General features: G+C 38.7%; 1 protein-coding gene across 1 annotated transcript in view; it reads left to right on the forward strand.

The window, feature by feature from the left end:
• Nucleotides 1–2,237: 2,237 nt before the first annotated feature.
• Nucleotides 2,238–26,376, forward strand: part of DHX9 (DExH-box helicase 9) — a 42,046-nt gene continuing 17,907 nt past the window's right edge. The window contains exons 1-14 of the mRNA XM_047751842.1: nucleotides 2,238–2,384; nucleotides 5,251–5,383; nucleotides 5,957–6,097; nucleotides 9,619–9,733; nucleotides 10,600–10,697; nucleotides 11,577–11,725; nucleotides 14,205–14,251; nucleotides 15,785–15,921; nucleotides 16,253–16,342; nucleotides 16,440–16,601; nucleotides 16,741–16,818; nucleotides 17,652–17,843; nucleotides 23,848–23,989; nucleotides 24,404–24,486. Of these exons, the coding sequence (XP_047607798.1) occupies nucleotides 5,273–5,383; nucleotides 5,957–6,097; nucleotides 9,619–9,733; nucleotides 10,600–10,697; nucleotides 11,577–11,725; nucleotides 14,205–14,251; nucleotides 15,785–15,921; nucleotides 16,253–16,342; nucleotides 16,440–16,601; nucleotides 16,741–16,818; nucleotides 17,652–17,843; nucleotides 23,848–23,989; nucleotides 24,404–24,486 (1,545 nt within the window). The 5' untranslated portion in view covers nucleotides 2,238–2,384; nucleotides 5,251–5,272. The remainder of the gene's footprint in view (nucleotides 2,385–5,250; nucleotides 5,384–5,956; nucleotides 6,098–9,618; nucleotides 9,734–10,599; nucleotides 10,698–11,576; nucleotides 11,726–14,204; nucleotides 14,252–15,784; nucleotides 15,922–16,252; nucleotides 16,343–16,439; nucleotides 16,602–16,740; nucleotides 16,819–17,651; nucleotides 17,844–23,847; nucleotides 23,990–24,403; nucleotides 24,487–26,376) is intronic.

Here is a 26,376-nt window from a genome sequence, read left to right on the forward strand (position 1 = left end):
AAAATACACTGTGAGGGTTGTGAGGTATGTTTTATTCAGGGTCTTACTGGGGATTGCAGCCTGGGAGACAGCCTCTCAGCTCTGAGAAACTGCTCCAAAGATGTAGGGAAGGAGCCAGTATATATATGATTTTTTTTTTGGCTAGGTAAATACCTGCAGTCAGACATCAAAAAATTATTGCTAATAGAGTTCCCATTCTGGTTCAGTGAGTTAAGAACCTGATATGGTGTCTGTGAGGATGTGGGTTTATTCCCTGGCCTCACTAGATGGGTTAAGAATCCATTGTTGCCCTGTCTGTGGCATAGGCCTGCAGCTGCAGCTCGGATTCACTCCCTAGCCTGGGAACTTCCATTTGCCACAGGTGGGGCTGTGGAAAAAAAAAAAAAAAAATCACTGATTATCTCAAAGAATAGACTGCTCAAGTTAAGGATTTTAATACTTTTCTCTGTATGGGAAGATGCAAGAATCTGGGGTCACTGAGATTCTTCCTTAGATATACATCTTAACTACCTAGAGGCCTGCATATCCAAAGTACAGAATAGAGTACTTGCTGTTTTTCCATCCTGAATTCCCCCTCGGGACACTTTGTCAGTGGGCCATGGGTGACTGCAGTGGCTAATGACTTTGTAGAACTGGAATGGTGGGCAATATTTTTTGTTTAAAAAATACATACATAAGTATATATGTATGTATGTGTGTATATACAGATACATCAAGGAACAGACTTGGTTGATTTTATCCACCCTATTTGACTAAATAGTACCTTACTTCTTTTCAGAATGGTTGTACCGCTGAGCCACAACAGGAACTTCCCAACTTATTTTTTGTTTGTTTTTTGGCTGTGCCCCTGGCATGTGGAAGTTCCCAGGCCAGGGATTAACCCACACCACAGCAGCAGTGCTGGATCCTTAACCTGCTGAACCACCAGGGAACTCATGGAGAATGTTTTGATGCTTCATCTGCAAATGTTAAGGGAGATCTTAGAAGGTACTAGTTGCCAAGGACAACCTACAAAGGTAAATGCCAGTGCTGGCATCCAATCCCCTGGCAACTCAAGGTCCCAGATGCAAGGCCTAAATTAAGAACAACTCAGTAATAAAATTCTCTGTAATCTTTGGGAGCCAAAGATCGACCTCAGAAAATGTTCTTTATACTTAATTTGTTGATGCTTTTGGTGTGTACATTATCTACTACAAAACATTTGCAATCCATTTGTTAGTTGGGTTTCCCTTATCATGAAAACTTCCTGATTTAAGCATCCTGAGAGAGATAAGGAAACAAAGGATTAAGGTATTTCCCTGATGATTTTATTCCTAGTTGAAGAGAGCAAACATGGAGAAAATAAGTTAATGAGTAAATACGTTCCTCTGTTTAACTTAAATGTTTTAATCTATGTTACTCTGGTTGTAGAAGAAACAGAGTTTTAAAGGGATTAATCACAGTGAGCTAGAAGAGTTAGGGGAAAAAAAGGGAAGAGGTGAAAAATAAGGATGTTAGGTATGATGGGGCCCGATACTTTACTAGTCTGGCTTCTCTGGAACAACCCCAGCTTGAAATATTTTGTATTGTTGCCTCCGTGAGAAGCACTGGAGCTCAAAAATTTAGCAGTGACTCCTATAATAGTTAAGGATATAAATTACTCCGAAGACTATGAATACAAAAGGTTATCCAATTTGAGCAAAAAGAACTTTACACTTTCTATTTATTAAACTAGTTATTACTGAGCACTTGAGGTGCCAAGAACTTCATTTAGTGGCCTGAGCTGGCCAGGCAGGGTTCCCGCCTTCACCGAGCTTACTTCTATTTAGGGGATGTTAGCCTTCGAGTATCCGAATCACTACAATACCTACTGAACAGCTATTGTGTGCTGGGTACTGCCCTAAGCCGTCTTCGCAAGCCATCTCATTTATTTTATTCTATTTTTTAAGCCATCTCATTTAATCACCATCAACCCTATAAAGTTACCACCTAAGATTTCCAGGTGTGTCTTTGTGGGGCACCTCATCTACTACAGGTCCCTATGACAGAAGGTGCAAAACATTCTCCAAAACCATGCTGCAGGCCCCTCCAGAGGAGGCAGCGCGCCAAAGGAGGAAGCTCCGCCCCGGCGCCGCTCTAGGGCGCGGCGGATCTCCCAGGCGACTGGACGCTGCCCGTCGCGTGGTTGCGGCAGCTCCGCCCCTCTTCCGGGCGCCCTTGGCCCCACGCTCCCCTTCTGCGCATGCGTAGCGCACTGACTCCGCCTCCACGGCGTAGCGGTCGGAGCCATTTCGCCGCCGCCTCGGTGCGAGTGGTGGTGCGCTCGTCTGGTCTCCGTCGCTAAGGCCCGAGCCAGGGACGTTCCTGAGAGAGCTGTGCTCTCGGGCACAAGGAAGCGGACTCCGGTAAGGGGAAGACGTCTTTGTTACCGGTTGGGACGGCGTAGGCCCCGGGGTTCTGCAGCGGGTCTTTGTTGCCTGGAGCTGGCGGCGGTGGCGGGTGGGGGAGGGGAGAGCCGTCTCGCTGGGTTCCCGGATTGCGGGTTGCGTGCTGCTTGCGACGCCGCTCCGCGCTTGCGCTGCCTGAGGCCGCCATTTGGCCCCCAGTTAATTCGCTGAGGCAGGCCTAGTCTCGTCTCCGGAGCGGCCAAACCCCACTTCCTCTTCCAGCCTGCGCTTGGCGGTGGCGCTGTCGGCGTAGAGTGAAAGGGACTGAATCGGCCCGGGGAGGGGGGGGGTAAGCCCGCCAAACCGCCGCCCACGCTTAGGGCCCTTCGTTCGTCCACGCAGGCCTGCGTGCCGCAAATAGCGGGTGGTACCCTGCGGCCTCTGTGGATAGAGCAGAAAATAAGCTAGGCACAGTCCTTGCTCTTTTCTCTCAGGTTGGGGTCGTGGTAGGGGTGGGAAGCCGTGTGAAAACAAGTGCTGGTTTCGGTAAAAAAAGGTCTTGGAGGATTTAGTGTAAAGGAAGAGCGCCATTTCCGGAAGGGTGGCGCGAGGGAAGGCTTTTCGGAGGAGGTAGACATTTGAGCCGACGTCTCGCCCATAGGGTGGAGATTATCGACTACGGAAGATGTGGAAGAAAAGCTGAACTCCCCAGGCGGAGGGGGATTAGTTAGTGTTTACTGGCAGGGATTAGAAAGAAACTGAAAGAAGGCCACGTGACTGGAATGTGGTGAGAAGAATTTAAAAGAAGATTGGATTTTAGCGTGGTTACAAAGGAAATGGGAATTATTTAGGACGTTGTTGCTGAACTCCAGCTGTTGCAGTAGTGGGAGAGGGGAGGGAAGCGAACAGATTGGAGTCATGTTTGGAGGCGAAAGTGAGCCTTAGGTCAAGAGTAGATCAGGACTACCTGGGTTGGAATTCTGGGTCCCCCAATTAGAAGCTCTGTCTGTTGAGGCAAATTATTCTTTCTCTCAGTTTACTTACCTGTAATAATGCTCAGCTATACAGTGTCGTATGGGTTAAGTGAAGTAGTTGCCGCAATGCTCCTTAACGGATACTGATTGGTACATAGTAAAGACTGTAACGGATGGTTATGGAGGATGTTGAGGGACTGGATAAGTCCCAAATGGGTGATAGGAGTAATTTGGTGGATGGTTGTGCCCCCTAAGGAGATGGGAACACTGGGATTAGAGGGAAGAGGAACAGGTTTAGGGAGGAAATTTAAAATTGTGTTTTAACTGTGATGCCATGTTAGCATTCAGGTGGATACATAAGTGCTGCAGATGGATGAACTTGATTTTGGAGCTTTTAAAGAGAAAAGACTAAACTTTCAATGTATATTTGGATAGCATTAGTCTATAGTTAATATTTAATATGATGGCGTTAGATAAGACTAGGGAGGAAGGAATTTGATAGTATAGTCCTTATTTCATGTTTCCCATTCACCCTGAGGGCTTGTTTTTAAAATTAATTATTCATGGTTGGAATTTGTAGGTGGACATTTTCAGCTTTCCACAACTTTTCATGAATCGGTTATCCCCAGGGTTAACCTGTGACTGCAGAAGAGACTTTTTGTACTAGGGTCCAGTTTGATGAAACTAGATTTAGGTGCTAACAAAATGGACTAAACATTAACGGAAGACAGAGGCTTAATGGAGTTTCTTCTCACATCACAGCAAACAATTCTTAGCATATTTTCTCCAGTTCTGAATTTGGTCTCAGATCCCTCTGCGTGTAATTTAGACTCAGGATCTGTATCTTTTGCTATACACTGATGTAGAGGGAGAATGCCAATCACTATGATAGGTTGCTCTTAAGGAAAATGTAATAGCCTCAAATTTAATGAGTAACAAGGCCTAAAGGAAAGATTTAGCACAGAATATATTTGGACTTAATAACATTGCCTATTGCTGTGAGGATGGTCTTCTAGGAGACATAATCCAAATGAGGATAAACTCTTGGATTTATATACGAAATGATGAAAGGCTGTTTCTCCATTTATTTATTTATTTAGGCTGCCATGAGGTATCTGGAGTTCCCAGGCCAGGGATCATATCCCGTGCCCTAGTTTTGACCTAGGGCACAGCTGCGGCAGTGCGGGATTCTTAACCCACCCACAGTGCTGGGCCAGGGATTGACCACAGCAGGAACTTTTTTTTTTTTAATTAAGTTTTAAAGAAGTATAGTTGATTTACAATTTGATAATTTCTGCTGTACGACAGAATGATTCAGTGATGCATGAAAAAAAATGCACCCATTCTTTTTCAGATGACTATTTCTTAATATATTGGTTTGGTTTTGAATTTAGGCCTTCTACAGTGAGTAACTTGAAAAAGTTACTGAAACTTTCTATGTCTAGTGTCTTGCTCTGTAAAAAGACTGTAAAGTAGAATCTATAGTTTTTAGTGTTACCTACTGTTGTGAGGATTAAATTAGTTAAAACACATAAAGCGAATATTGTAAAAAGTAGGACATTACATAAAATGTCTTTAAAGAAAAGACAAAAATCGCTTGTAGATATCTAAAGATAACCATTTGGGAGGATATTTCTTTTCCAGTCTTGATTTATACATACTTTTGTGTCACTCGAATCATACTTTAGTATCCTGCTTTTTCTCAAAACAAAGTCTCAGACTTTCCAATTATTTGCGTATGTCATTAAAATTTCATCACAGGCAATATTAATATTAATACCAGCATGATAGAATATTCTGTACTTAACCTAGATTTTCAGTAAATTCTTGTTATTGATTATTTCCAGATTAGTAATTTTCAGTGTTTGCTCTTATAAATAATGCTGTTTTTAACTAACTTGTTTTCCTAGGTCTGAAGAAGACTCTTGAATCATGGGTGATGTTAAAAATTTTCTGTATGCCTGGTGTGGCAAAAGGAAGATGACTCCATCCTATGAAATTAGAGCAGTGGGGAATAAAAACAGGCAGAAATTCATGTGCGAGGTACTAAAAAATTACTGCTTACATTTATGTGACTTCTGAGGCTTGTTTTGGTTTTAAAAGAATAGTATTTTCTCTTTGGAAATGTTAATGTGTTGTACTTCAGGGCAGGGAATGTTCTTTATTGTGATTTACCTGCTATTTTATAAGATAGCCCATGAATTCTCTTAGGGCTGTTATTTTCAGGGTGTGTAGAGTATATCTCCAAAAGTTAACTTATCCCTTGATGGACTAGTGAGTTACAAGGGTTTTTTTGGTTTGTTTTTTGTTATTTGGGGGTTGGGGAATATTTGTTTTTTGGTTTTGGTCTCCTTTTTTTTGGCAGCCCCATGGCATATGGAGTTCCCAGGCCAGGGGTCAGATCAGAGTCACAGTTTGGACCTACTCCCCAGCTGCGGCAGTGCTAGATCCTTTAACCCACTGTCCCAGGCAGGGATTGAACCTGCATCCTGGCATACAAAGACATTGGTGATCCCATTATGCTAGAGCAGGAACTCTGAATTACTAATTTTTTAAATCCCAGAATTACCCAGATCAATTCCTCAACTTTTTTTGCCCCCTTTTTTACTGTTAAAGGTTCGAGTGGAAGGATATAATTACACTGGCATGGGTAATTCCACCAATAAAAAAGACGCACAGAGCAATGCTGCCAGAGACTTTGTTAACTATTTGGTTCGGATAAATGAAGTAAAGAGTGAAGAAGTCCCAACTATGGGGGTAAGTATGGCCATTCACTTGAGATATATGTTATATGGTTATGCTAACATGTACGGAGGATTACTTTCAAATAGTATACTAATATGTTTCATAATGAACTTTGGCATTTCTCAGAGAATTAAGATGATTTCCCGAAGATTCGGTTTTCATTCTCTTTATATACCTGATCTGTATGTCTTAGGATTTTATATATCTCATGCATTCATAGATTGATTTTTTTTTTTTTTAGGTGCATTTTAGGGCTGCCCCTGCAGCATATGGAAGTTCCCAGGCTAGGGATCAAATCAGAGCTACAAGCCACAGCAACGCAGGATCCTTAAGCCACTGATCAGGCCAGGGATTGAATCTGCATCCTCATGGACACTGTTGGGTTCTTAACCCACTGAGCCCCAACAGGAACTCCACATTGATGACTTTAGAAAAGAAAAATATTTACTCAGTGGTTAACTTTAATAAAGATTTTCTTTTTTCTTTTTAGAGCTGTATCCCCGGCATATGGAAATTCCCAGCCTAGGGGTCCAGTCAGACCTGCAGCTGCAGGCCTACCACATGCCATGGCCACACCAGATTCAAGCCGCATCTGTGATCTCTACCACAGCTCACGGCAACACCTGGTCATTTAACCCACTGATTGAGGCCAGGGATCAAACGCACATCCTTGTGATTCCTAGTGAGTTCAGTACCACTGAGCCACAATAGGAACGCCAACAGAGGGTTGTTTTTTGGTTTTTTGTTTGTTTGTTTTTGACTGAATTAAATATCTATTACCAACAGAGTACTTAGAAAATGCGGTAGAAAAATACTTCTTAGACATGATAAGAAATACCATCTAAAAATAATAGTAAGCACTGTACTAAAAACAAGCCCTAGGGCAGTGATGTACAGTGTTTGTTACAATTGTGAGCAGAGATGGTAAGCATTTAGAAATGCTTATGTTTTGACAGCTAATTTACATTTGTTGAATCTAAAACTTAAGCTTGTGTTTTATGTTTTTCCATTTCATGTTTGGAATTGCTAGAAATAATATTCACTTGACAAAAATACTCTTCCCAGTGGATTAGAGGGAACAAAATCACAGCCAGTTCTTCACTGCAAAAAATTTGAGATGCATTGCACTACGGCAACTTTCCAGGTTAAAATAAGACCAAGGTGTCCACTGTCACCACCATTACTTGGTGTAATGCAATAAATAAAAAAATTAAAAGGATATATAATATAATAGAAATGCTAACAATTCAGACTACCACAGTTCCATAGATGCTGGCAGAAGACACAAGACCTATGAGTCAGAGAAAGGATGACGTTATTCAGGGGATAGCAGGCAGCAGGAGCTTCGTGTTTGCCTCAGTTTCCCCTTGTCCCTGAATCCCTTGGAAGACAATGTGGAGTGGGACTTGGTGGATGCTGAGGACACGGTGGGTTTGTGTCACAGCTGAGGTGCTTTAAGTTTAGGGAACCCCCAGTCTTAAAAGGGGGGCTGCTGGCAAACCTGACACCTATCTTTATCATCCTTGTTAGAGAAACCTGCCTCCTACCTCAGAGCAAGCTGTTGTGTTAGTGTTGTAAGGTTTTTGCTATCCAGACGTCTTGCAAAAGATGTTAAAATAAGAGTTGGAAAAAAATAAAAAAAAAATAAAATAAGAGTTGGAGAAGGGCAAGATGTCTGTGGAGAAATGTGTCAACAGATAGAATTGATTGAAGTGTAGAGCCATACATGTTTCTGGATGGGAGGTTGAGTTACTATAATATGTCAAGTTTATTATAAGGCAGTTCTCCCTGAGTAAGTTCTGTAAATTTAACATAATATTTAATACAATAGACCAAAAAGCGAATTAGGAAATAGATTTGCTGAAGAATAACCAAGAAGAATTTGAAAAAGTTAAGTATCTGCCATTCCTACTGTATATTAATAAATATCTTAATGTATTTATTTTTAATTTGCAGTAACTGAATTTTCATGATGGTACTAGTTTCAGAATGAGAAGGGTATATATATATGTATGTGTATGAAAATGTAGACCAGGTCTCAGGTTAAGAGAGTCCATTTTGTGGAGAATGTCACAAGCAGAACCTAGATTTGACTTCAGGAACAAAAACGAGATACCTTGAAGCAGCATTAAAGTTAAAAAGAATAAAAATTATTTGCAACTTGTATGACAGAATGAATAGCCCTGAAATATTAAATTCTTAGAAATTAATGAGAATGATGAATATATAGGTAGAATATAGGGGCAGACAAAATGGAAATGGAAATAATAGTTTGCCACATCAAAAAACAATTAACATGGTAAAGATGCAAGACACATGCTGTAATTCCCAGAATTGGGAAGAATATGGGAAAATAGATTCTCATATGGAGTGCTGACGCAAGTGTGAAAGTCAGTAACCTTTCTGTAGAGCACTATGATGCTTTTTAAAATGTTGATGCCTGTTAACCCAGGGATTTCACTTTCATGAATTTTTCCTAAAGGAAAGAAGCCAACGTACGAAGAATTTATGCCATGCTATTTTATGATTTAAGATTGGCTATGATCAGGAGTTCCCATTGAGGTGCAGTGGAAATGAATCTGACTAGGAACCATGAGGTTTGGGGTTCGATCCCTGGCCTCACTCAGTGGGTTAAGGATCCCACATTGCCGTGGCTGTGACGTAGGCTGGCAGCTGTAGCTCTGATTCGACCCCTAGTCTGGGAACCTCCATATGCCATAGATGCGGCCCTAAAAAAAGACTGGCTGTGATCTAAATGTCCATTAACATGGTATTGTTTGAGTTGTGTACAATGCATCTATTCAGTGGAGTAGTAAGTCATTAAAATGCATATAGATTGATATTTAAATAAATAGAAGTTGTAAATAAAGTATTTTGTATTTGCCTTAAACTTTTGATGTTCCCTTTCTGGAAACCCCTTCTCCCAGATACTCCTCACTTGCTTCATATATCTTCTCAAATGTCATCTTAGGAATGAACTTTACCTCTTTGTTTAAATAGTGATCTCCCACAGTCCCTATTTTTCTTTTCTGGTAGTATTTTATCATATTTTACATACTGTGTATTTATTGTTTAGCTCCATAAGAATACAGAATTAGAATACAGCTATTTGAGTATAGCTGTCTGAGTACAGAGCATCTGTTTTGTTCATTGTTTTATCCTCAGTACTCATGGCAGTGTCTACCACATAGACATCTCCTAACAGATGCTTCTTGGGAGTTGAACATATTTATAAAGATTGAGTTGAAAAGGTAAATTAACTACACAGCATAAACTGACCCCACCTTTTGTGGAAAAAAATTTGATTCATCTGCATAAGTATTCTCCAGAGGAAAAATCATGAATATTTTTACTATCCTTTTCCTTTTCTGCCTGAAATGAGAACCATCATAATAGTTTTATAAAATCACTGAAAACGAAGATGTTAACTTTGAGAAAAGCAAGGTGACACATGGGCTTCCTCTAAGCATAAAAGATTTTTGTAGTCTCTGAGGGCAACATGACTAAGATTGCCTTGACTTTTCCTGTTGCAGGTAGCACCCACTCCTCTCACAACTGCTGATTCACCTGACGACACAGCAAATGCTGGTGGAGGTTTACCAGCAACCATGGGAGGCCCTCTTCCTCCACATCTGGCTCTCAAGGCAGGTGAGGAACTTGAATGTGTGCACATAACCGAGAATAAAAATACAGTCTTACTTGGATAGATAACTACAGTAAACTCATAATGTTGAGAGAACCCAAGACCTTCCTAAGTTTACAAATACTGTAAGATTATGCTCTCTTAGGAAGGGGAACAGCTTTAATTCCTTACTGTTGTTACCATTTACTGGTTTTTGATCTCTGGCTAGATTTTGCATAGGCTGGAGCATTTGGTTAAAGGGTCTTAGTTACTGCCCTTTCTTCTAATTTATTTGCCAAATATATTGTAGACTTGTTTATTTGCCTTATGGATCCCAGTCATTGCTGAATTCTGTGTATTAACAAAACTTGTATTAGTGTGTCCACTGTAGGGTAGATTAACTAGGATATTGGTCAAATTGCCTAGGTCTCAGATCCAGTATTCATGGAAAAAGAATAACAATCAGTAACAGTAGTACTTACTTCATAAGATTGTTATAAGGAGTAAATTTAAAAAATTTTTTAAGTTTGTTATAATAAGCTTAGAGTTTCAATCAATATTAACTATCTTTAGTTCCTCTGCTTTCTCATCAAGATCATTTTTTAACATTTTTCAGCTTATTTCCATCTCTAGCACTAGCAGCCTTCTTTCAGGATCATATTTAGCAAAGAAAGTTTCATTTAATGAATTATTACACATGTAACAATGTAAAACAAAGCTATATTTATAATGTGTTCTGGATTATTAGTCACTTCTGATCATTACTAGTAACATCTCCCTCCATAGTGTCTTTGGACTTAGCAATTCAGTCATGACCCTTTTGAAGTAAGTCATTTAGGATCTTTCTACAGTTTGATGCATCAAGAGAACAATCATTTTCTTCCCTTAATAGAAAATAATTCTGGCTATGGTGTTACTGGGCCCACCTGGGATCGTGGAGCCAACTTGAAGGATTATTACTCAAGAAAGGAGGAACAAGAAGTACAAGCGGTAAGGCTGTCTCCCTGTGTTAAGTCTCTAGGAATGTGATTTTGGAGTTTGTTCATGGGAGGGTTTGAGATTTTTGCAATTTAATAATTTGGTGATTGTTTTAGGTAGTTATTTGAGACTGAGTGTTCATAGAAGACACCATAAACCTAGCTACCTGTTAAAGCTGGTCACCAGAATTGCCTTGAAATAAAACTTTTTTCAGGGCAGTAGTAGAAGGACTCCTCATCTGCTTTATAGGAAATGTAGTTACCTCAGTAAACCGCATTTCATGACCACTCAATAGTAAAAGTGTTTTGATAACAGGTTTACTTCTCCACTTAACTTATTTATTTATTTTTGTCTTTTTGCTATTTCTTTGGGCCGCACCTGTGGCATATGGAGGTTCCCAGGCTAGGGGTTGAATCAGAGCTGTAGCCACCGGCCTATGCCAGAGCCACGGCAACGCGGGATCCGAGCCGCGTCTGCAATCTACACCACAGCTCACGGCAATGCCGGATCGTTAACCCACTGAGCAAGGGCAGGGACCGAACCCGCAACCTCATGGATCCTAGTCGGATTCGTTAACCACTGCGCCACGACGGGAACTCCTCCACTTAACATATTTAAAGTGTTAAAACCAGCATAAATTATCCAAGGTTTCTTAGAAACAGTTTAAATACAGTACATTAACTAATAGACTACTTATACAGTAGGGCCATCAGATGGAGTTAAAAAGCAATTCTGGCTCAGGTTTGACTAGGATTAGAAACTGTTAAAAACAAAACAACTTGCATTATAAAGCATGGTACAAAGAAAGTGTTGTTAGAAGTGTTTGTACCTTAAATATGTATGGCTAAATAAAATTGGTGCAGCCAAATTTAATTATCATTGACTCAACAGACTCTTGAATCTGAAGAAGTGGATTTAAATGCCGGACTTCATGGAAACTGGACCTTGGAAAATGCTAAGGCTCGTCTGAACCAGTATTTCCAAAAAGAAAAGATCCAAGGAGAATATAAGTACACCCAAGTGGGTCCTGATCATAACAGGTTTGCTTGTTTCACTCTTTTCCTTCTGTAGTAAGTTAGTTGTTTTGTATATTCATTGTATGTGTTGCCTGGTCCAATTTGTGGATTAGTAGCAAATTGTGCAAAGAAGATACGTCACCTTGCCCAAGAAGAATTTTCATTGATTTCGTAATATGCAGTTTGCCATGATTTTCACTTATGTTTGATTTTCACTGTGGGAAGTTCTGTGAAAATCTGTTCATGTTGCTAGACTTTCAGGTTCTCGTATGAATCTGAGAGGCAAAAGCTAGAGCCACAGGTACTGGTTTGTCCATAATTGGCTTAAAAATCAGGAGTTCCTGTTGTGGCTCAGCAGGTTAAGGACCCAGTGTTGTCTCTATGAGGATGTGGGTTCGATCCCTGGCCTCACTCAGTAGCTTATGGGTCTGGCATGCTGCAAACTATGTTGCCATGGCTGTGGCTTAGGCTCCTGCAGCTTCAATTTGACCCCTATTCCGGGGACATATGCTGCAGGTGCGGCCGTTTAAAAAATATATATATCAGCCAGAGGTGAGTTTATCATTCACTGTGATATTAGAGGCACTTATAATGTTTATTTCTTTAATGGGTCAAGTTAGACACTTCAGTTTTTTTCAGCATCTTCGGAAGGTAAATGGCATTGTGTCAAGGTCCAGATTTCCCATCACTTTGAAAGTTGCCAACTTTCAAAAGTCTTATTATTATTCTGTTAAATGTATAAAACTGAATATAAGGGTGGAGGTGGTTCTAACAGTGACAGTATGTTTCTCAGCCTGCTTGCTGTTCTTCCTGAGAGCATTCCAGGGTGTAGTAATTATTACTCCCAGGAAGGCTCATACGGATTAGACTCTTCTGGGGGCACTATATTCTATTGGAAGAGAGAATGTTTATAAACTTTCTGGATGATTTGATTTGCTGTCCTTCACCTATATGAAATAAATTATTCAAAAATACATCAAAAATATTTTTTTTGAAAAATCAATGTATTCTCCTTTGGTTGCAAGTAGCAACCCTAAAATAATCATTACTAAAATAAAACTTTGGTCAAAATGATGTTCAGAGCATGGTCCTCCCAGCTTCCCACTGTTTTGTTCAATCCTGAATTCTCAAATACTTAATTTTGATGTCAGACTTTTTTAAACCCCCAGATTATAAAGCAAAGATTCATTTGATGATTTTTATTTTCTGAACCAATTGGCTTAGTAGCATTTGGAGACAACATTAGATGATTTTTATGCCTGGCTTATTTTAAACATTTTTTTAAATTTTGTACTCTTTGTTGACTTCTAATACAAAAAGTTGAAGAATTCAGGCTGTGGCAAAGAAGGCAGACAGTTGGGAGAGCTAGGACAGCATTGCTCTTTGTATGTCCTTTATTGAAAAAGGCATAACAGACAGCAACACCAGAGGTCTGTGTTCATACACACATGTGCTGCTGCTTAGGCTGAACTAAGCAATCACATGGGAAACTATTGTAAACTGATTTCTGGTGTCGCTGTTCCCCCTAGGTGGAGGAGAATGAGATTGAGTGCTGACTTTAAGCCTGGCTGAGAAACATACTGGCATCGGTGTCATTAATGAAAGGGTGGATGTTGGTCCCCTGAAAGCCAGTGGCCTTTGACCCCTGAAGCCCCTGTGCCTAAAGGTCAGTTCGCAAGAGCTATAGGAAGGAATCTAACATTTTTTTAAGTCTCACCTAACCTTTTATTCACAGCACAAGGTTAGAATGTACCTGAGCAGTGGAAGGATCAGAAAGCATAGTTTTCAAAGGGCAGTTTTCCCCGTGTTAAAACCTCAATTTATTCCTTAGAATCTACTAGCAATTTTAGCTATAATTTTTAAAAATATTTCGTTTTCCAGGACCTGATTGAAATAAATGTAATAGATATAAGCTTAATTTTTTGTTACCAAGGGCTACTTCCGGCTGCAGGCAGATATCAGACCCCTGTTTTAGGAGCCACTGACATGCACAGTGTTTGTATACTCATGTATATGTGTGCATATGTGCATGTATTTATCTTAACAGATTGAAATCCTTAGTGGGTGGCCCATGCAAAGGAATCTTAAAATAATCACAACTGTAATTTAAAGAGTTTCAGGCCTATTTTATTTCTTGGCCTTAGGCTAAGTGAAAATTCCTTTTTTACTGAATGTATTCTAGCTGTTCAGACTGCAACTTTTGGAATAGGAGTTAAGAGTAAGTATATATGTATATATATATAGAATCAAAAACCCTAACATTTTCTTCTTGTGAACATTTGGCTCATCAACTTTGATTATAGCTGTCTCGTGCTGCATTGTGTATTATTCGAAGTTTACGTACTTCCATTTGTTCTAGGATTGAACAGAAATAAATGTTTACAATTTTTTTTTTTTTGCTTTTATTTGCTAAGCAGTTGGATAGCCTGCCTAATTTGGGAGTCCTGGATTTGATAATTTCTAATAGTGAAATATCTAACCTTGTTTGTATATGTTGTTACAGGAGCTTTATTGCAGAAATGACCATTTATATCAAGCAGCTGGGCAGAAGTAAGTGTTAATGCTCTCCTGATAATCTGAGTTTTATATAGTTGAATGCTTTTGAGCCACATATATGTAAGCTTTATTAATTTGAGAGAGTCCATGATAGAAGGTAGCATTTAGAGTATTTTAGAATATTTGTAATTAGAGGGCTCACTTTCCCATTTTTACATGTGAAAAGAAAGATTGCTAGTGTTAATATTTCAAAGGGTAAGAGGTGGTAGGCTACTGAGGCATCTGCCAGTGTCGATTTTAAAATTTTTTTTTGTCTTTCTATATAGAAGATATAGTTATTTTGTGTAAAACTAGGTGATATTTAGAAAGGAGTTAATCAGGTGATAGGGTTGGAGGCCTAAAGCATTTAAATGTCACATAGAGTCAAGAAGAAAAGGAAGCACCTAAGGAATAGGTTGGGGTTACTTTTCATAAGAGAAGTAGAAAGGCAGAGGTGTGTGTATATTCTTTATTCTTAGTAAGTTTAAAGCAGGCAGTGTGTCATGGTTGAAAGTAAGGAATAGCCCTGTGTACCTGGTTTTATTAACAAGTTCTGTGGTTTTGAATAAATCACACCTTACATTGCTGGGACTTAATTTACTTAAGTGCATATTGGAAAGTTTTGCCTAAGATTCTTTGCAGCTTGAGAATTCTGCAACTTACCCTAATTTAAAGTTAATGTATCAAAGATTTCTAATAGAATCAAGCTTTTTAATAAATTATCAGATGGTGTTGAATTTTGGTTATATGAGTTGTTAAGGGAAGAGGATAAAGACAGTGTAAATTCTGTCAGCCCATCAATCTGATCATCAGAATTGACTAAATTGACTAGTTAGGCAGGAAGGTATCTGTCCTCCTCCTTGTTTAATATGTCTCCGGAAGCTGACTAATAATATAAGAAAGGAAATTTTATTAGATTTTTTTTGGGGGGGGGGGGCCTCACTGGCAGCATATGGAAGTTCCCAAGCTAGGGGTCAAATTGGAGCTGCAGCTGCCAACCAGCAACTCAGGATCCCAGCTACATCTGCAGTCTGCTCCACAGCTCACGGCAATGGGCCCATAGTTTATCAAACCTTATTAGTTCAAGTATTTTCAGTGAATGCTTTTACACTTCAGAGATAGTGAGTAGTTATGACAGAGACCATGTGGCCTATAAACCTAAAATACTTATTATTTGACCCTTTATAGAAGAAGATTGTTGAAAACCCATTTTTATTCCTTTGATTTGCTTTTTGACCCTTTGCTTGTCAGAAGTTAAACTCTTTCTGTTTTTATGCCAGATAATGCTATTTTTGTGAAGTAGATTATTTACTTTTGTAATGATATGTGTGTGTCTTAGGTTCTGTCTATAATCAAGGTGGTCAGTTACGTAGTTGATAAGACGTTAGTTATAATGTTGCTTTTGGTCAGCAAAATGAACTTAGAACACCTAACATACTCTATCTTCGGGCAGCTTTTGTACCTAAGCTCCTCGTTGCTCATGATGAGATGTTTCTTTACTTGGATGGTTTATCTTTCGTCTTTGATAATCCTGACCTTAAATTATAGGGATTTTTGCTCGCGAACATGGATCAAATAAAAAATTGGCAGCCCAGTCCTGTGCGCTGTCACTTGTCAGACAACTCTACCATCTTGGAGTGATTGAAGCTTACTCTGGACTTACAAAGAAGAAAGAAGGAGAGACAGTAAGTCTTTAGACTTAATATCCCAGAGAGCTATCCTAGAATTCAGCTTAGTTTATGTTTAGTATTTGGGTAAAGATGTTTAATTGATAGTTCTAGATTTCTTGCCTCAAAAAAACATGGCCCAGCTAATCATCTGTGTCCAGCATGATGCTGTTTTCATAGAGAGCAATGAGTAAATAATCATTAATTCTGTCACAGGGGAACTGACTTAACTGGCTTTAAAAATAATGTAGACCTTGTGTCTTTTGCACACTCTTAACCTTTGTATAGTAGATTTGAGTAGTGTTGGTACATGTGTTACATGATTTTCATGGCCATTGCTTTTCTCTAGGTGGAGCCTTACAGAGTTAACATTTCTCCAGAATTGGAACATCAGCTGCAAAACATTGTTCAAGAACTAGATCTTGACATCGTGCCCCCAGTAAGCATACAGCTATGTAGTTCACCTTCATATTGAACTTTTCACTGGTCAGACAAGCAACTGTTACTGTTTTTTGCTTTTGTTATTTTTTTCATAGCCTGAAGATCCTTCTGTGCCTGTTACACTCAACCTTGGCAAATTGGCTCACTTTGAACCATCTCAGCGACAAAACCAAATAGGTGTCGTTCCTTGGTCTCCTCCTCAATCCAACTGGAATCCTTGGACTAGTAGCAACATTGATGAGGGGCCCCTGGCTTTTGTGAGTGCAATGTTTTTGAGCTCAGACTCTTGGGGTTTTACTTTTGAGTATATTTCATTAGGATGTCTAAATGAAAAATGGGTTCATTTTGAAGCTAATTTATGGTTTTGTTTAATTGTGTTGCCTTTCCATTTTATAGGCTACTCCAGAACAAATAAGCGTGGAGATCAAGAATGAATTAATGTATCAGCTGGAACAGGATCGTGATTTGCAAGCTGTAAGTCTATAAACATGGTGCTCAGAGCTTCAGAACTTTCTAGGTATAGGTAAAAGGACAGTGAATAATATATTTTTGCCCTTTTCTAGAGGAAGGTAGATGAAAGATATTTACCTAACTACTAATCCTATTTACTTCCGAGGGTGGTAGTTGGGTTAAGGGCCTGTGATTTTTTTTTTTTTTTTTTGTCTTTTTAAGGCCACACCCATGGCATATGGAGATTTCCAGGCTAAGGGTAGAATTGGAGCTGTAGCTGCCGGCCTACACCACAGCCACAGCAGTGCAGGATCAGAGCCATGTCTGCAACCTACATCACAGCTCACAGCAATGCCAGATCCTTAACCCACTGAGCAAGGCCAGGGGTCGAACCTACATCCTCATCATCGATGCTAGTCAGATTCGTTTCCACTGAGCCACAACGGGAACTCCAAGGGCTTGTGTTCTTAATGTAAGTGGAGAGATGTGGGGTAATAATTCTTTACTTTTCATTTTTAATTTTTTTTTTTGGTATTTTCTGACTAAAAATGTCAGAAGAAAGGGAATATACATGGAATATAATAACATACATGGGATATCTAAGAGGGAATGTAAATGTATGTGGAATGAAAGGGAGGAAAATAAAGGTGTATAAGGCCAAAAAGATTCTTCAGAAAATTAATGAAAAGCCCTTCTATTAGAGACATAAGTACATTATGAGAAAAATATATTTTGAGTACTAAGCCACTGGAAAGCTCTTTTTACAGAGATTGCTTTTTTTTTTTTTTTTAAGAATTAAGACAATTTCTTCTAATAAATTGTTGGTAGAAATTTGAGGTGTAACTTTTCTAATACAGATCTTACAGGAGAGAGAGTTACTGCCTGTGAAGAAATTTGAAAGTGAAATCCTGGAAGCTATTAGTCAAAATCCAGTTGTCATTGTCCGAGGCGCTACTGGATGTGGTAAAACCACTCAAGTTCCCCAGTTTATTCTAGATGACTTTATCCAGAATGACCGAGCAGCAGAGTGTAATATTGTGGTAACTCAGGTAAGTAGCAAGCCAGCTTATGATGTACCTGGTGTGGATAGCTTTTGAGAGGTGGGAATACCTAGATGCCAGACCATCACTAATTCTTTGGCCAGCTCCCTTTTGTAGCTACATAAAGTTCTGCAAGTTACAGAGCATTAGGCCCTTTAAAATTTAAAAAAAAAAAAAAAAGGAAAAAAAGGTATGAAAAGAATTTAAGTCTTGTGTTGATCTCCAGTATCCTTCACAGATTCCTCAGCTAAATTGGACTGTGTGGAGGATTATGTCTGAGCTAGAGGGAGTCTGTGGGCCTTGAATTAAACAAAACTGAGACTACTTCCCCCTTAAGTTCACACCCAAACCTTGGTTCTCTCAATCTTAGCACCTTAATATTCAGTAAAACCAGTCAGAGGAAGAGTAGACAAGCCAGCAAAACAGATATGACTAGCTGAATGCTTACTGTATATTGGGTTCTATTTTAAACAGTTGATTTTTTTTTAACTCATTTGAAGTTTATGACTTAAGTTGTAAGTACTATATTATTTAGTATTTCTCTTTCAGTAACCTAGAGCACAAAGAGATTTAAAAATTGTCCAACACAGAAAGTGGTTGAAACTAGGATTCATAACTAAACAATTTGCCTTCATTATTTTTCCTTTTGGCTACTACTGCAGTGCCTGCAAGTTTGTCCCAGTGCTTAGGAAAGATCTGATTAGCTCTTCCAAGTCGTCTTAGGTTAAAGTAGGTCTTGTCAGCTCTTAACACCATACTTCTAGCACTTGGAAGGAGAGCATTGCAAGTAGCTAGATACCACCTCTCAGGCTGGCTCAGACCTTGATTGACTTAGGGATTTAACATGTCCGAAATGGAGGTATGCCTTAAAATTGGCTTCTGCATTTTATAAGAGAGTTGGATTTTGTGGCCTCAATGACTGAAGAATGAACATAGCATTTAAAATTGATGATATCATAAGCTTGAAAAAATATGGTAGGGCTTTGTTTCTCTGGGATATGGCCTTTGGCTTTCTACATCTCAAAATGTTCCTTGATTGCCCTTCTCACACCTAAAACTGGCTATGAATTCTTTGACAGCAGAAGTTCCAGCCCCAAGTACAATAAAATACACTTGCTCTTAACACTTATCTGACCTTTTCAGGAGATATGTTTTTAGGAAGGCACCCATTTAACAGAAGAACTTTGCTGTTCTGCTCTTCCTCTTTAACTGCTGCTCTCCACTCTTAAACTCAAACAGTTTCGCCATATTGACAAAAAATGCAGAATTCAGCGATAAGCTGATCTATGTTCTTAATCAGAAGTTGTTTGCTTGTCATGAGTGGGAAGAAAACTAACTCCTGCAAAAGTGAGAAGTGTGGGTTCTTGTGTTTGGTTTTTTGGTTGTTGTGGTTTTTTTGCTTTTTTGGGGGGTGGGGGAGTTGGCCATTCCTGTCACACGTGGAAGCTCCCAGGCCAGGGATCAAATCCACGCCACAGCAATGACAGTGCTAGATCCTTAGCCTGCTGAGTCACCAGGGAACTCCAAGTGAGAAGTTTTTTTTCAGTTCCTATTTAATTTATCAAGGCCAAGTTGTTCTAGGAAAAAAAATGGCTTTTATTCTAGATAAAAATGGGTTTTGTATTTCGGTCTTCAGCTTTGTATAATTTGCATAGTAACTGTCCTTTCCCAGATAATTTGGACGTTTCCATTGGCTTTCATTTGTAAAAGGAATCGATTTCTGTACGTAGGTTGTAACAGATATAAGTGCAGTGAAGTCACAGGGTGGAATGGTGGATCAAAGATTTTACTTCTATTGCATAGAAAACAGCTCTCACTTATCCACTATATTTGTTTTTTCTTTTTTCTTTTTTTTTTTTTGGTCTTTTTTTGCTATTTCTTTGGGCCGCTCCCGCGGCACATGGAGGTTCCCAGGCTAGGGGTTGAATCGGAGCTGTAGCCACCAGCCTACGCCAGAGCCACAGCAACTCGGGATCCGAGCCGCGTCTGCAACCTACACCACAGCTCACGGCAACGCTGGATCGTTAACCCACTGAGCAAGGGCAGGGACCGAACCCGCAACCTCATGGTTCCTAGTCGGATTCGTTAACCACTGCGCCACGACGGGAACCCCCTATCCACTATATTTGTATTCTTTCATAAAGTAATAGACTTAATGGAGTTGGAATATACTTCAGAGAACTGTTCCATCTTCCTTCTCAGTGTGGAAAGTTTATGAGGTGGTCACTTAACTGCTGCTTGAAAATTTCCAGTGGTGTAGAGATGTAGCCTGTGTCTTCTGATTTCAGTTGAATGACTGGACTGTCATACTAGATCCGCATCCTATGGCTTCCGTGTTTTTTGTCCTAATGGTATCCCAAATCAGTCTGATACCTCTTACTGTAAAAAGTCTTGTAGAGTATCCTGGTATATCCCCTTTGTCTTATAAACAACTATGGTTCAGCTGTGAAGATAAGGTCTAAAATTTAACCACAGAGTATCAACATTCTACTTGGAAAAGCTGTAGGGCTGAGCAAACTGGTGGTCATTGTAGAATACAGTTTTTAGTATTTTAATTTTTATGCAGTACTTCTATTAAGACAATCTGAGATAACAGTAGTTTTTATAGTAATATCACTGTTGTATCAATTCTCCTTTGTCCTCTACCTAGTCATTTATAGGAGAAGCTACATGAAGTTTATTACCAAAGTTTTCTGTGTGCTTGGATTAAATGTGTTATTTCAAGTCATAGAGCACAAGTTGAGAGTTATTAATGGACTAGAATAAAACAGAATGAGTAGCTCATCGTTAACTCCTAACCTTAGTATCAGCCTTGGTGTAAATTCTGTACCACACACACTGTATGCTTTCTGTGCCTTCATGCTCTTCATACACAAGCCACTTAAAGTTTATGTAAGTGTACCACAGTTGAAAATAGGAAGTATTTTCTGACCTTAAAGATGAGAGAGGTGAATTATAATTGCTAGGATGCCAGTCAAGCATGTTTCTTTGAATATTTTGGCAGTCTTGCACACACTAAGGTGCCTTCATTCAAGAATATAGCTGTCCCTCGTGTAAAATAAACTCAGAACCTAGAAAATAGAGGATATATTAAAAAAAAAATGGCTTGATATGTTTTATGGTATCTGGTGCCTAGAAATATTGTGTTTTATTGCAGCCTAGTTCATTACCATGTATTTGAATACCCAAATGAGAAATAGAGGTACAAAGTTCTGAAACTTGTATTCTTTCAGCTAGAGAGCTCTAAGATAAGAGAAATTGTACTTCTGGATAAATGTCAAAGGGGTCCAAAAGATGCAGATTTTAGAACACTGTAGAACACTTTGAGACAGGTCTTTAGCTGCCTGTGCTATGGAAAGTTTTACCTGTAATATTAGCTATTGTGATAAGGTAAACAGAATTGTGAAGAGGTAATCACTTAAAACTACTACTATAGCTGGACTCCAGAGTAATAAGATTCTGCAGAACAAATGAGAGCAGATAAAAATGTAGTGAAAATGTAAAGCTCATACAACTGTAGGATAATTTGAAGTATTCTGTTTGGTTGACCTAACATCTCTTGCTTCTGTCACCACTGTGTGTGTGTGTGTGTGTGTGTGTGTGTGTGTGTGTGTGTGTGTTTATTTTTAAGGGCTGCACCTGTGGCCCTTAAAAAGTTCCCAGGCTAGGGGTTGAATTGGAGTTGTAGCCACCAGCCACGGCAAAGCCAGATCCTTAACCTACTGAGCGAGGCCAGGAATCTAACCTGCGTCCTCATGGATGCTAGTCAGATTGATTTCCACTGAGCCACAATAGTTAACTCCAAGATTGTTTTCTTATATTTTGGTTTTACATGTGCTGGGATGAACATACTTACACAGATGTTTTATACTCTCATTTGATTATTTCATTTGAATAAATTCCTAGACATCAAATTGTTGAGTCAAAGGGTATGCATATTTTAATTTCTGTGTATTTTGCCATGCTTCCCTCAAGAAAATTCCACTGATTTCTAGTTGAATCAGTTATTAATAAAAGAAGCACTTATCTTTTTAGTATATATTTTAAATGTTTAAAGTCAGCGCTGTTGAAATTGGAAGCTGATGAGTTAGAAAAGCATACAAAACATGGAAAGGAGATTATAGGGTCATTTGTTTCTTTGATATTTTGAATAGTCATCTTGATAGTGATGTTTTCTGTTAATGCTCAAAGAAATTTGGTCACTTGGACTTCTGAAGGTGGTTGTTTTAGCACCTCTTCTATTAATTTGTAACAGCCTCTGTCACAGATGGCTTGGGGGATAGGGGCTGTAGGGTTGGGAACTACAGTAGATACCTCTTACAGAATATGCCGTCCCCTGGTAATAGTCAGTTTAAAAGGCTGGAAACTACGAGGTGACCTAAAAGTAGCCTCAAGGGGGGCAAAAACAATCCCTGAGTGTCCAGTGGTATGCAAATACCCCTCAGAAGAATCAAATATCCTAACTGATTTGAAGTTTTCTGGAAGCCAGCTGTTGAGTAGAAATGTTGAAAACTGTAGGAAAGACAAAAGGTGAGAAAGGGGCTAAGAATAGTGTTGAGCATTTACCTGTTCTTGATAGAATGCAAAGAACTTTTTGAAAGTACCTAAAAAACTTTGTAGTGAGCTGTGGTGTGGGTCGCAGATGCGGCTTGGATCCCGCGTTGCTGTGGCTCTGGCGTAGGCTGGCAGCTACAGCTCCGCTTAGACCCCTAGCCTGGGAACCTCCATATACCGTGGGAGCGGCCCAAGAAATGGCAAAAAGACTTAAAAAAAAAAAAAAAGAAACTTTGTATTTTATACTTTTAATGGAATATCATCTTCACATTCCCTAAGTATATAGCACACACTTCTCTTGATGAACATAGCTCAGTCTTTCATGTAACACTTTTATTCAGTTAGTGAGGTGCAGGTCAGTAGTGGTCTTTAAAAGCCAGCATAGTTCAGCAAGTCAAGGCATATAAACCAGACAAAATAAGTTGAGGAAAATACCAAGTATGTTCAGGATGGCATCTTTTAACCCCTTATCTTGTGTGCAGGATAAATAGGAACTAGGTGATTATACACATAGCTGTATTTACTACTAGCCACATACCCTAAGGAACTTTTGTGGTAGGGATACAGAAATTAAGAAGTCGTGTTTTATATTAATTCAAAGAATATTGATCACTCTCACGGAATTAGTGTTCTGGGGGGTTTGGATTAGATCAGGAACTTTTTGACAAAGTCAAATTCAAGGCAACCTGGAAGCATTTAGTCTATACATCTACATGTACCTCCACAGCTATACCTTCAGGATATCATAGCCACGGTATTCAAGTAAATATTTGTTTTGTGTACTTAGAAGATAGGGAACACTTTGGAAGTTTTCAGAGAAGTCAAACTCCAACACTTAAACATTAAACATTCTATAGCACTCTTAAGAAAGAGTTCAGTTCATTAAATACTGGAAGTAGTAATATATGCTCAGTTTTCCTTGCTACATAAACTCATCAAAAGCAAGAGTAACTCATTGAGTCGTTTTTTTTTTTTAAATATCTGGCACTTGACATAAATGTGCTATGCATACTTTGTGGGTTAATAAGTGAATGAAAAGTAGATATAGCAAAGAAGATTGTTCACCTTCAATATCTCAGTTGTAATTCTTTAAAAGTATGCTTTCACTGTGATAGGCAGTTACATGAACAAGCTCTCTCAAGAGTGATTAGTCCGCTTCCTTACTAGAAAAATCACTTGATACCATTGAGTTAGGGTTGATGAAGAAATTTTATTTTCTATGAAAACCTTGGATTCACTTCATATATACAAAAACATTTTTAATGTGTCTGCTGTAGACTTAAGTAGTAATTTTATTGTACTGATTTAAGAAACTACTTTTTGGAGCTTCCTAAAGGTATTACTGTTTTTGTTGATTACTAAACTGACATTGGGACAGATTTACTATAATAATTTAATAACCCCAATAAGTGTAACTACCATTTTGTAGCTTTTAAATCTTTTCTCTTTTTTGTCTCAGCCCAGGAGAATCAGTGCCGTTTCTGTGGCAGAGCGAGTTGCATATGAGAGAGGAGAAGAGCCTGGAAAAAGCTGTGGCTACAGTGTTCGATTTGAGTCTATACTTCCCCGTCCTCATGCCAGTATAATGTTTTGTACTGTAGGTTAGTAGTGTTATATTTTGGCCTTTAATTTGGGGTTTACATTGTGGTGTTTCTAAAGAAAACTTGGTAACCTCACAGAATGAATGGAAATAATAAGCCAGTGTCTGGCATTTTTTTCTTCAGGAGAGTATGATATACCTGCTGGTTGTTGTAGCTTGGGCAGATGAAATCAGCCTGGGTTACTAGAGTTAAATCTTTTTATCTTTTTAATACTTTATTCATTATACAACTGTGTTTCAGAGTACATGACCACATTTTTAATAATTTAAATATACCAGTGATTATCTCTTTCCTAAAATGCTGGGGTTATATATTAGTTGAAACAGTTGATTGTCTAGAAATGTGTTTATTTGCACTTTTGTATAATCAACATAGAAACTCATTTCCAGATTTTACTTTGATTTTCTTTTCAAGGAGTGCTCCTGAGAAAATTAGAAGCAGGCATTCGAGGAATTAGTCATGTAATTGTAGATGAAATCCATGAAAGAGACATAAATGTAAGTAACTTGAGAATTATGGTAAGGTACAAATGCCAGTATTCTGAATAAAGAAATGCAAGTAGAATGTCTTATTTCCCATTTCCCAGTTTATAGCTTCCATCAAAATGATGAACTCCAAGAGTTCCTATGTGGCTCAGCATGTTAAGGATCTAGTATAGTCACTGCAGTGTCTTGGGTCACTGCTGTGGTATGGATCTGATCCCTGGCGGAAACTTCCGAATGCTGTGGGCATGGCCAAAAAACCCAAGTTATGAACTTTAGTCATTGAGATGTTGGACACTTCTTTTTAGCAAGGCCTTCCCCCCCCACCCCACCCCCGGTTAAATCAGAGTTTTAAAAGTAAAGACTTAACTACTCTGTAATTACTAGGCCAGCATAATTGAACAACTGAACTAATTTAGCTGCAGTAATTTTAATAATCAGTTTTTCTTTGAATTAGAATTATATCTGGGGTAAGTTTTACAGTTTTTAAGTTTAATTAATAGTGTCTTTTTGGATTTGCAGTTCTAGTCTTTTCAGATGTTAATGATAAACATGCCAGAATTAAGAACTAGAATTTACTTCACAACCTTCCCTTTTTTGGTCCTTGGCAAAACTTATAAAGAATTAACTTACTGTGTAATAATTCAAAGATTGATACAAAGCAATGACTTGTTTTTATGGCACTATTTTACATATCCAAATCAAGGTGTCAGTGGATTCAAACTTTTGCCAAGGTGCAGTTACTCAGAATATTGTTGGAGCCCTTCCTCTTTAAAAAAATACTTCCACAGCCATTGTTAATCATAATCAGTTTTAACAAAATTTTGACCTTTATGATTGAAGTAAAGCAGGTAAGAAAGTTTATATGGTTTATCAGATGATCTTTTAAAATCAACTTTTAACTATTTGGGTCAAATTTTTGTTGTTTTATGTAAAATCTTTTGAAAACTTAAGGTTTTTTCTCTTTCCTGATTAAAAAAAATTTGAGTATTGCTTTACCAGCATGGTAGCAACTGATGTTCTTTAAATTATTACAGATCATATGTTTTTAAATTATTACAGGTCATATTGGAAATATCATGGGTCATCATTACTATTTTTCAAAGAATAAGTACTTTTGGTCAACTTTTTGTGTGTGTGTGTGTGTCTTTTTGCCTTTTCTTGCGCCACTCCTGAGGCATATGGACGTTCCCAGGCTAGGGGTCGAATTGGAGCTGTAGCTGCCGGCCTACGCCAAAGCCACAGCAACGTGGGATTCAAGCCGCATCTGCAACCTACACCACGGCTCATGACGACACCGGATCCTTAACCCACTGAGCAAGGCCAGGAATCGAACCAAAACCTCATGGTTCCTAGTCGGATTCGTTAACCACTGAGCCATGACGGCAACTCCATTGGTCACCTTTTCTTGAAAGATTGTTAGATCTATATTAATATGTTATTCACAGTGAAAAATAGAAAAATCTGCAGAAAGATATATTCTCTTTCAGATGAACCTTAACTGAATTTGATACTTTATGGGAATAACCCAAAAGAACTTACAGACCAGGTATTAGAAATACTAGAATAGAAACATTTAGCAGTGTGATTGGGTAAAAGGTTTAGTAAACAAAAGTCCACACTGTATATGTTACAGATAAACAAAACAACTAAAAAGATAGCATTGCACTAGTCACAGTGTCAAATACCTAAGACTAAATCCAACATAAAGACATGCAGAACCTCTTGGAAAAGTAAAACTTCATTACAAAATTTTTTAAAAGACCAAATTGTGTTCACAGCTAGGAATACAATATAGAAGTCAATTCTCCCTGAGTTGATCCACATTTGGATGTACATCTGCAATTCTGGTCAAATTCCTAGTAGGTTTTTTGCTAATCGGCCTAGATTGTAGATTGCTGTAAG

The sequence above is a fragment of the Phacochoerus africanus genome, chromosome 11, assembly GCF_016906955.1.
Source record: "Phacochoerus africanus isolate WHEZ1 chromosome 11, ROS_Pafr_v1, whole genome shotgun sequence".
NCBI classification, from domain to species: Eukaryota; Metazoa; Chordata; class Mammalia; order Artiodactyla; family Suidae; genus Phacochoerus; species Phacochoerus africanus.